Source organism: Saimiri boliviensis, chromosome 11 (assembly GCF_048565385.1).
Source record: "Saimiri boliviensis isolate mSaiBol1 chromosome 11, mSaiBol1.pri, whole genome shotgun sequence".
Taxonomy (NCBI): Eukaryota; Metazoa; Chordata; class Mammalia; order Primates; family Cebidae; genus Saimiri; species Saimiri boliviensis.
In genome coordinates, this window is record NC_133459.1 from 109,369,156 (window position 1) to 109,381,364 (window position 12,209).

The following is a 12,209-nucleotide window of genomic DNA, read 5'->3' on the forward strand; positions in this document are numbered from 1 at the left end:
AAGTAACAGTAACACTTACCTTACAACTATAAGAATGGCTATAAGTATTGAACAGATAGGATCTGCTATCATCAGACCAAAATTTTGCATCATGATGGCAGAAGCAATTACACCAATACTTCCAAGTGTATCTGCTAGGATATGTAAAAATACACCTAGAAATAAACCATAATAAAAATCAAAACAGTATCTTTTGTAATTGGAAATACAAATATATCCTAGAACTATACTCTTAATTTTATATATAAAAAACTAGATATCAATTTTAAAAGTAAGTAAGCATGTATATTCACTGTTTAGTAATCACATTTTTTAATTAAAATCATTTTTCTGTTTCAAATCAACAGTGATTAAAATATCTGACTGGTAAATTATACTTGTCCTTAATGGTATAAATGAAGTAGAGAAGTAAGGTGATTTTTTAAAATTGTTTGTGAACATTCACCTCTGGCTAAAAGCAGTCCAAAAGTTAGTAATTTGTTAGGGGAAGGAAACTGCATTAGGCTAAAAGAACTGGTCAAGAAAACATTTTAACTATAGATACACGTACCTACAGAGCCCTCTGCTGGTGATTAGAATTATTACCATTTGGGACTACAATTTCCTATAAACCGTAACTCTATTTATCCTGTTATTACCCTAAAAGCTCCACCTAAATTGGTTACATACTACACTCAAAGGTGATGTAAAAGAAGGCAGAGATTTGAATATTTTAAAATAAATATAAAATACATGTTGAACTTTTAATAATTAAATATTAATTTGGTAGAATACTGATGTTATACTGATAGAATCTAAGAACTTAAACATAATAACATTTAGTAAGTCAGAGTTACCCGGAAAACAACTTAAAATGTCAGGAAGTAAGATTTATGTACAATATTTCCTGAGAAAGCTCAACTAAGACAAATTATTTAGATCTTTAAGATGAAATTTCTATATAGCAAAACATTCTCTTAAACTTCAACCATATCTTGCTAATAGAACATGCTTCAACACCATCATCTGCCCTATCTGAAAAGAAAAAGTTAATGCATAAAAAGCACATATCTATTTAAGAAATAATTCTTCCTTTTTATTATTTGCTGCACAATAAAGGGCAAACTATAATTATTATTATTTGAAACAAAACAACAAGTTTTGCTCTTGTTGCCCAGGCTGGAGTGCAATGGCACAATCTCAGCTCACTGCAACCTCTGCCCACCAGGTTCAAGCGATTGTCCTGCCTCAGCCTCCAGAGTAGCTGGGATTACAGGTGTGCACCACCATGCCCAGCTAATATTGTATTTTTAGTAGAGATGAGGTTTCTCCATGTTGGTCAGGCTGGTCTCGAAATCCCGACCTCAGCTGATCCCCTGCCTCGGCATCCCAAAATGCTGGGATTACAGAAACGAGCCACCATACGTGGCCTAACTATAATTATTTTTAGGTATAGAAACACAAACTTAAACTCAAGAAATTTTCTCATAATTTAAAAATTGGTAATGAGTCAAATCAAATCTTGTGTTCAAATCAAATTTTCTGCCACTGATGGAAATTTGTATGAAATATTACATTAAATATAAATTATCCCTCACTACCTACATATAACTTTTCACTTATATACAGTTTGACTCATTATAACTGTTCTTCAAAAAGAACTGCTCTTTAAGAACAGCTCTCGGCCGGGTGTGGTGGCTGATGCCTGTAATCCCAGCACTTTGGGAGGCTGAGGCGGGTAGATCACTTGAGGTCAGGAGTTCGAAACCAGCCTGTCCAACACGGCAAACCCGTCTCTACTAAAAATACAAAATTAGCCGGGCATGGTGGTGCATGCCTATAATCCCAGCTACTCGAGAGGCTAAGGCAGGAGAATCACTTGAACCTGGGAGGTGGAGGTCGTAGTGAGCCAAGATCGTGCCACTGCACTCCAGCCTGGGCAACAAGAGCAAAACTCCATCTCAAAAAAAAAAAAAAAAAAAACAACTCTCTTAAAAACTCTTCCAAAACAAAAGAATTTAGTCAGATATACTTATAGAATATTCAGTTCCTATCAGCTATTTCAAATAGCAATGATTTATGTACAATATTTCCTGAAAAAAAATCTCAACTAAGACAAATTACTCAACATTTACATCTTTAATACAAAATTTCTATATAGCAAAACATTCTTAAACTTCAACCATGCCTTACTAAAAATAGAACATTCTTCAACACCATCATCTGCCCTATCTGAAAAGAAAAAGTTAATGTAAAAAGAACACGTTATCTACTGGAGAAATAGGTTAATAATGTTGGGCCACTTTACTTTTAAAACTAAAACTGAAAAAAAAATATACATCAAAGGAGATTGAAGGTCACTAACTACAAACTCCAATATATGATACATGCTTTTAAACCTTTACATTCTTTAATCAGTGTTTTGGTAGAATAAAAAAATGAAAATAACTCTAAATATAAAAGGAAAAAGAAAATAATGATTTGTTCCTGATTTTCCTTAGACTTGAAAGTCCCCTGCTACAATTTATTTGCTAACCTGAAAACTGATTTTATCAGTAAGTGTCATTAAAACTAGCTAAGCCCTTCTTACTATACAAACTATTTAAGAAAAATCACTAAGAAAGAAATATAAACTAGGATGTTTAACTTATCCAAGTTAAAAGCCTTAGAAGACGTGGTAGGATTGTGATAATCTAACTCCCCAAGAACTTAGTAAGCTAGGGGTCAAGATGTAGCAAATAATTGAAAATTTTAGTTAATTCAAGTTTTTCATGCATGAGTATCTATCTACCTGGTCGTTTTACAATAAGTTTTTAATACCAAGTAGATACCTCTGTTCTTCAGCTATTTACTAGGCTCTTCAGCCACCAGTAACTGATGAATATTCAGAAAATATAAACTTATTTTCATAGTAAGTTATACAAAAGAAAATGAAGAAGACAAATCTAACTTCTTTTCCTCCAACTTGTGATGATTTTCAAAATTAAATTATTATTATCAAGGCTAATTTATAGTACTGGATATAGATGCATCAAATATGCATGATTATAAGCTATTTCGGCAAACGTTATTTTAAAACAATTCCATATATTTTGTAAATGGAAAAGTTGTGATTGGAAGACACATTTAAGCCTTCTGAAAATAAATTTATCAGTATGAAGGAATATATTCACAGTGAAAAAATAAAAAACAAGAGTTATATGAAGAAATAGTGGTGCAGTTGAGATTGAATCAGAAACCAATCAGAAAAGTCAGACTGAAGTCAAAAGTTAATAAAGGCAAGAAGATAGCAGAAAATTAGGAAACTCTGACAATAAAGTCTAAATAGAAACACAGATCCAGAGATTGGTTCATAACCCGACCCCTCCCCCAAAAAACTACTATAATTCATAGACGGGATTGATTTTCTCTGGCTTGTATAACTTTGCAATATACAATTTTATACAACATGTAAGCTCTTACAGGTATTAGTTATGGATGGCCTACAAATATGATGGAGTTCTCAATCTGCATTAGATTTTTAGCTCTAAATTTTTCCACAACATAAAAATATATTAAATATTATTCTTGGAAAAACTATGTAATAATCTTATAAAGGCAAACACACAACTACAAACAGTCCTCGACTTAAAATGATCAGCTATGACTTTTCAACTTCACGATGGTGCGAAGTTCAGTAGAAACCGAACTTCAAATTTTGAATTTTGGTCTTTTCCTGGGCTAGCAATAATGTGCTATGATCATTGTGATGCTGGGCAGCCACAGCAGGCTCCCAGTCAGCCAGGTGATCGCAAGGGTAAACAACCGATATTACACTTCACAGTGGACTGTATTCAATAAAGTACATGAGATATTCAACACTTTATTACAAAATAGGCTTTGTGTTAGATGATTTTGCCCAACTGTAGGCAGATGCCAAGTGTTCTGAGCACATTTAAGGCAGGCAAGGCAAAACTACTATGTTCAGTAGCTTAGGTGTATTTAATGCATTTTCAACCTACAACATCTTTAACTTACCACAGGTTTAGTAGGCTATAACTCCACAGTAAATCAAGAAGATCTATACAATGTTTACAGTCACAGGCGTGGCCATTACTTATATTTAAGCAGAATAGTTTCTGAATCTTTTTCTTTTGAGATGGAAGTCTCACACGTTACCCAAGGTGGTCTCAAACTCTTGGGCGCAAGCAATTCTCCCACCTCAGCCTCCTAAGTAGCTGGGATTCTGGGGCACATGCCAACTGTACCCAGCTCAATATTTTACTTTTCTTATTAAATCAGAGAAAACAGTCAGAGATCATTAAAAGAATGTCTGCTAATATATCTACTAGTATATTTTAAAAGATCACCAGAAAGGCTAACATTCTAAACACAAACACTATGTCATACATTTTTCTTAAAGGAAAACTTCAGACAACGAAAACTTCAAAAACTATAAAAGCGGTTTCAAAAAACTAAGAAACATAAAAATCGCTTGTCATACCTTGTAAAATCTGTCTGCTGGGTCCTGTTGTTTCTTTTAAGGAGGGGCCATCTGTAGAGAATTAAGTTATTTTAAAACATGTTTTCAATTCCCCATTCAAATGTTTACAACTCAAAGTCCTTTTCATTTAAAGGCATCATCAGGAATGCATGGCTATATAGCCATATCAAAATTACAAATTTATTTTTTAAATGTAATAAAATAACTCAGTGGAAGTAAATTTAGTGGAGGTAATTTTAAAATTCATCAAAGGCATGGAGTATTTCAGGAATTATTGTATTAAAAAAGATTAAAAGCACAGGAAATTAAAAAACACTATGAAAATCTTCCAATACTCATATCTTCTAATACTTTTACAACTGGAAAATTCAGAGAAAATCAAATGTACTGCTTGAAGTTATAAGGCCCAAGAAATGAAGCCAGGACAGAAAGATAACCCGACTACGGTAATAGTAGTTTTTCAACAGCTTCTAGCTTAATGTGGCAAACTCTTCATACAGAAGAGATAAAAACACTACTTTTTTTTTCATTTTGCCTTTATGATAAAAAAAAATGCTATAACTTCTATCCTTAAATATCTGGAAAATTACTAATCACCTTTAACACTAAAGCAGAAAATACAGGTAAACAAGACAAAAGATTACCAATATTTGTTTAAACAGAGCATCAGGAAGACTGACTAGCTTTCTGATCACAGTAACAAAGTATATGCTATGTCATTTATTCATGGCCCACAGCACCAAAGAGGTCAAAGTATCTTTATCAGTAAAGTTTTGGTAGAGTATTGCAATAATATTCTGCAATAATGTAACAAAGAAATACAAAAGCATAATACCACATAATATTTCCTATCTAGATATTATACTGCTGTGTGGGAACGAAGTAGCTACCCTAAAAAATCCAGCTGATAGCCAGAAGCTTGAGGAATATGCAGTTTTCAATATTATTTTGACATGCATGTGAGCAAAAAAGTTGGAGAAGCAAGGTTTTAAAGCATACCTGTGTAACTGTTATAAAAATACAGCATATTTTAGAGACTGACACAGGCCACAGGCAAAAATAGACAAGTGGGATTACTCCAAATTAAAAAGCTTCTGCGAGGCAAGGGAACCAAATAACAAAATGAAAAGACAACTTACAGAATGATGGAGGATATTAGCAAACTATGTATCTGACAAAATGTATATGGAACTCACAATCAACAGCAAAAGTAAATAAGTAACCTAATTTAAAAATGGTCTGAGAGTCACAGAAAGACACACAGTGCATGTTCTCACTTACTTGTGGAGTATAAAAAAATCAAAACAATTGAACTCATGGACGCAGAGAGTAGAATTATGGTTACCAGAGACTGGGAAGGGTAGTGTGGTGTTATGGGGGGTGTGGGGATGGTTAATGGGTGCACACACACACACAAACAAAAAAATAGAAAGTATGAATAAGACCTACTATTTGAAAGCACAATAGGGTGACTACAGTCAATAATAACTTAACTGTACCTTTCAAAATAACTAAGAGTATAACTGGACTGTTAGTAATACAAAGGATAAATTCTTGAGAGAAAGACACCTCATCTCCATATGATTATTTCACACTGCATGCCTGTATCAAAACATCTCATGTATCCATAAGAATATACACCTGGCTGGGCACAATGGCTCATGCCTGTAATCCCAGCACTTTAGGAGGCCGAGGAGGGTGGATCACGATGTCAGGCGTTAGAGACTAGCTTGGGCAACCTGTTGAAACTCAGTCTCTACTAAAACACAAAAAATTAGCTGGGCGTGGTGGCAGACGCCTGTAATCCCAGCTACTCGGGAGGGTGGGAGAACTGCTTGAACCCGGGAGGCAGAGGTTGCAGTGAGCTGAGATTGTGCCACTGCACTCCAGCCTGGGTGACAGAGCAAGACTTCATCTCAAAAAAAAAAAATGTGTGTGTTATATATACGTGTGTGTGACACACACACATACATACATATATATCTATTGGCCAGGTACAATGGCTCACACCTGTAATCCCAGCACTTTGGGAGGCCAAGGTAGGCAGAGGAGATTGACACCATCCTGGCTAACATGGTGAAACCCCATCTCTACTAAAAATACAAAAAATTAGCCAGGCATGGTGACACATGCCTATAATCCCAGCTACTCAGGAGGCTTGAACCTGTGAGGCAGAGGTTGCAGTGAGCTGAGATCACATCACTGCATTCCAGCCTTGGTGAAAGAGCAAGATTCCATCTTAAAAAAATTTAAAAAATAAAGACTATATGTCTACTATGTACCCACAAAATTAAAAATTAAAAAAAAATTATAAAAAAATAAATGAAATAAAATTTTTTTAAAAAATTAAATGGCCAAATATTTGAATGGACAGGTCTTCAAAGAAGACATACAAATGGCCAACAGATACATGAAAAGATGCTCAACATCACTAATCATATGGGAAATGCAAATCAGAATCACAATAATATATCATATCATACCTGTCAGAATGGCTATTACCAAAAATGCAAAAGACAAGTGTTGGCAAAGCTGTGGAGAAAAGGAAACCCTTGTATACTACTGGTGGCAATGTAAACTGGTACAGACACTATGGAAAACAGTATGGAGGGTCCTCAAAAAAATAATAATGGAACTACCATATAATCAGCAAGCTGGGTATTATATCCATGAGAATTGAAATCAAGATCTCAAAGAGATATCTGCACTTCCATATTAACTGCAGCATTATTCACAATAGCGAAGACATGGAAGCAACATAAATGTCCATCAACAGATGAATGGATAAAGAAATGTGGTACATCCATACAATGGAATATAATTCAGCCTTAAAGAAAGAAAGAAAATTTTGACAACATGAATGATCCTGAAGGACATTATGCTAAGTGAAATAAGCCAGATACAGATTGACAAATACTACATTTATACTACTTATATGAGGAATCTAAAATAGTCAAATTCATAGAAATAGAGAGTAGAACACTGGTTGCCAGTGGTTGGAGGGAGTTGGAAATGGGCAAATATTAGTCAAAGGCCACAAAGTTTCAGTTGTGCAAAATAAATAGGTCCTAGAGATTTGTATGACATAGTGCCCATAGTTAATACTGTTTTGTAAACTTAAAAATCTGCCAAAAGTGTAGCTCTTATGTTAAGTGCTCTTACTGCAAAAGAGAAAGAAAGAAAGGAAGAAAAGAAAGTAAGAAAAAAAAGGAAGAAAAAAGGAAGAAAAGGAAGGAGGGAAGGAGAAAGAAAGGAAGGAAGAAAGAATTGAGTGTAGGAGGAAACTTTCAGTGGGAATGGATAGGTTTACTGAAGAAATCATGGTGATGGTTTCATGCCTGCATATTTATCTCCAAACTCATCAAGTTGTATACATAGTTACCTCTTTTCATATGTCAATCACATCTCAATAGTTAGACTTTTTTTTTTTTAGACAGAGTCTAGCTCTGTCATCCAGGTTGGAGTCCTGGGTTCAAGCCATTCTCCTGCTTCAAGGAAAAATTTCAAAGACTGAAGAATGAACGGCTTAGAAGGCTCACTCTCCAAGATCCCTTTCATATTTTCAAATCTAAAGCTTTAGGGTTCTGTCTATGTTGCAAATACGAGATAATATTTAAGCATACACTCTATTGAGACTAATCAAATTGTGTCACTTAAGTAGCTTCTATTAAGTTATATTTTATTTTATTTTATTTTATTTTATTTTTGAGACTGAGTTTCACTCTTGTTACCCAGGCTGGAGTGCAATGGCACGATCTTGGATCACCGCAACCTCTGCCTCCTGGGTTCAGGCAATTCTCCTGCCTCAGCCTCCTGAGTAGCTGGGATTACAGGCATGCACCACCATGCCCAGCTAATTTTTTATATTTTTAGTAGCGATGGGGTTTCACCATGTTGACCAGGATGGTCTCGATCTCTTGACCTCATGATCCACCCGCCTCGGCCTCCCAAAGTGCTGGGATTACAGGCGTGAGCCACTGCGCCTGGCGCTATATTTTATAAACTATATAAAATATACTTCAAAATGAAATACTGAGTTGATAAACACCTCATAACTTAGTACTCAATGCTATATAAGTTAGCATCTAAATATTTCTAACATAAATATCAGGTGACAGACATCAAAAATTATAATACAAGTGGGAAAATTGAAAACCTCTACCATATTTTTAGAAGCCTATATAGCACAGAAGGCCTTGTGATGCTTAAAAAATTAGAATTTTCATTTCCTAAAATGCGATTGTTCCTCATGCACTAACACTCATTTAATATAGTGGCATTTGGGAGAATGGGAGAGGGAATGGTTAATGGGTACAAAAAAATAGTTGAAAGAATGAATAAGACCTAGTATTTGCTAGCACAACAGGGTAACTACTGTCAAATATAATTTCACTGTACATTTTAAAATAACTAAGAGAATAATTGGATTGTTTATAACACAGGACAAATGTTTGAGGGGATGGAAACCCCGTTTACACTAATGTGATTACTATGTGTTACATGCCTATACCAAAATGTCTCATGTAACCCATATATACAACTACGATGTACCCACAAAAATTAAAAATTAAAAATAAATACATAAAAGAGTGGCATTTTATTATGATATACCCCCTAGTAAAAAGCTAACATCCACTGCCTTATACCAAATTAATTTCATGCTATACTAAAAGTAAACTAGCCCTGGGAACCATTTAGACTGATTCATTAGAAAAGAAGTTGATTGCGTATCTTTCTAATAAACTATTTCAACTAGGAAAAATAATCCATAAAAGTTTCATTTATTTGGAGGCTGCCCATTTTGTCTTCAGGCTGTACTCACCATGAGAATGAAAGTGTCCATGTCCATGAGCATGATCATGGCTATGTGCAGCACCATGTTTCACATCATGGCTATGGCAATGATCGACATGGCCATGTGGCTGATCTAGAGCACCATTAAAAAGGGAATGACTGTGTCCATGGCCTAGAAAAAAAAGTGTTAGCACAGAAGGTATTTAAAAATATATAAATGGTTACAATTATACTGATACTAGTGCAAAGAATCAGCTCTAAACTCAGATCAATTCAAGAAACATCTACTTGTAAAAAGTGTTACAGATTTATTAAAACAATCCTAAGTTCCTGCTATGGAGTACCAGAAGGTAATAAAGCATAGAGGAAAGTGATAGACCTTACTGGAAATGAAAATAAGTACTGCCTGAACGTATACAGAAATATCCAAAGATAACATTATCTAATGTTATTCATTCGAGAAATACGTATTTATAGTGTTTTATGTTATAGGAATCATTCTAGGCATGGGAGATGAGGCAGTAAACAACAAAGACAAAATTCTTGGCCCCAAATTTCAAAGTACTATTACATACACTAACAAAGATTAACAAGACATATGCAAATGCTCACATTAAGGAAGACACAAGAAAGCTGCCGCATTTGGTAACAGAATCAGTAAAATCACATTAAAGCAGGTAGAAAGAGCTAAATGCAAAAGAATGCAGAATTATCTCTCCACAGCATACCTAAAAACAACTAAACCAACAAGAACCATCTTATACAAGCTACTTTAAAGGACAGAAAAAGAGTGGATGCTATCCAAGTCAAAAATACCACTTACATTTACAAAAATTCTAAATACCAGTAAATTAAATCCAGCACTGCACCATATGAAAAAACCATGACAATGAGGATCTCCAAGACATATTTACACAGTACATTTAATATACACACACACCTTTTTTTTTTAGACAGGGTCTTGCGCTGTCATTCAGGTTGGAGTACAGTGGTGCGATTTCAGCTCACTGCAACCTCCACCTCCCAGACTCAAGTGATTCTTCCATCTCAGCTTCCTAAGTGGCTAGGGCTACAGGCATGCACCACCATGCCTAGCTAATTTTGTATTTTTCTGTAGATGGAGTTTCACCATAAGTGATCCACCTGCCTTGGCCTCCCAAAGTGCTAGGATTATAGGTGTGAGCTACTCTGCCTGGCCCACACAAAACTTTTTGATAAGTAGATTTGTTCTGTGGTTTTCCGATATTTATTATATATAAATGGTATCACACCAAACAGATAAGCTACTGAGGTCTGGTAGGATCCATGATAACACTTACCACTCTGAGAAGGCACTGAGATGGAGGGTCATAAAGAAGTGGGAGGGGTAATTCAGGAAGACATTCATATAGTCTGTTGATATAGTACTTTTGTTATCGGAAATCTATATAGTTTAAATTTAAAAATTAACAATTCTCTCAAGTAAATAATTATGACAGAAAACTAACAGAAAATGAAGAAACAAAGTGTTCTAACCATCATACCAGAGCCATGAGAATGTCCATGACCTCCATGTTTGAAAACAAATATTCCTATTAGGTTTACCACAAACCCAAGAATGGAAACAAGTAGCAGTCTCTCATGGTGGACATCTGGAGGGGCTAATGCTCTCTAGAAAACACATAATCCAAACAAATAGCATTGATATTCTTTCTGATTAATCAACTAAGAAAATCATAAGGCAATATTACACACTTTCAATTATTTTCAGAATTAAAAGCACTAACAAAATCTGCCAAAACATTTCATAGAAATAAAAGCAGTGCTCACACACCATAGAAAAAGTAACAATTACTATTTTTAAATAAATATAAACATTTACAAGTATAAATATTTGTTCCAAAACTTGTTCTTATTTGGTATCTTAAAATACTGTCTTTCATGGCTCACGCCTGTAATCCCAGCACTTTGGGAGGCCAAGGCAGGTGGATCACTTGAGGTCAAGAGTTCAAGACCAGCCTGGCCAACATGATACACCGTCTCTACTAAAAATGCAAATAAATTAGCCGGATGTGGTGGCATGCACCTGTAATCCAGGCTACTCGGGAGGTTGAGGCAGGAGAATTGCCTGAACTCAGGAGGCGGAGGTTGCACTGAGCCGAGATTGTGCCACGGCACTTCAGCCTGAGCAACAGAGCAAGACTTCATCTCAAAAAAAAAAAAAAATTGCTTTTCATTTTAAATTCACTAATCTTTTAGTTTTCTTCCTTTTTAAAAAATATGCCACATGTTAAAGATTCACTGGAAAAACTCTCAGGTTCTAATTTCTTATTGACCTCACTAACCAGATTATGCCTCTACATTTCTTAGTGTTAACACTTCACCCATAACTTGTAAGCACGATCATTGAATTGTTTTGAATTCCAAGAAGATTCATATATATTTAATTTTTTTACTATTTTGTAAGCTCCTCTTGTACATACATAATATCTTCTCTAATCCAAGACTGTCCACAATATTTAATGATAGTTGAAAACAACTGTTGTATATCTTTAATTAATAAACATCTTCATTACAGAAATGTAATTTACTGACTTTAAATGATTATCTACTATACCTCAACTCCTTCTGAGAAAATAAAAAAAGCAGTGAAGATCAAAAACAGGCCATTGACGAAGCCAGCCAGAACTTCTGCTCTAACATACCTACAGAGGAAAAAAATAAATAACTGAATTATTACATTATTTCTTAAAAATTAAATCATAAAATTACATAAATTCAGAGATTCTAAATCGTATGATATGGTTATAAGTGGCCAGCAAAGTCCTAGTATTTATAGTACAGTGTATTTTATTTTATATATATATATATATATATATAAAATGTGGAAATGAATTATTATGAATTATGTTTAAAAGCAGAATGCCACAAAACAGATTTTTACAAGCCAATCAAAAGACCTTCTTAGAGTAAG

The 12,209-nt window shown here is 34.6% G+C and overlaps 1 protein-coding gene across 5 annotated transcripts in view; it reads right to left on the bottom strand.

Moving 5' to 3' along the window:
- SLC30A7 (solute carrier family 30 member 7) overlaps window positions 1-12,209 on the bottom strand; it is a 72,154-nt gene that overhangs the window by 45,916 nt on the left and 14,029 nt on the right. For all 5 annotated transcript variants that reach the window (XR_012512563.1, XM_003933250.3, XM_074381336.1 and 2 more), the window contains exons 4-8: window positions 11,853-11,940; window positions 10,780-10,906; window positions 9,285-9,428; window positions 4,463-4,513; window positions 20-155 (exon numbers count right to left, since the gene is read on the bottom strand). Coding sequence is in view for 4 of the 5 variants with exons in the window: in XM_003933250.3 (XP_003933299.1) it covers window positions 20-155; window positions 4,463-4,513; window positions 9,285-9,428; window positions 10,780-10,906; window positions 11,853-11,940 (546 nt within the window). In the remaining variant the exon portion in view is untranslated. The remainder of the gene's footprint in view (window positions 1-19; window positions 156-4,462; window positions 4,514-9,284; window positions 9,429-10,779; window positions 10,907-11,852; window positions 11,941-12,209) is intronic.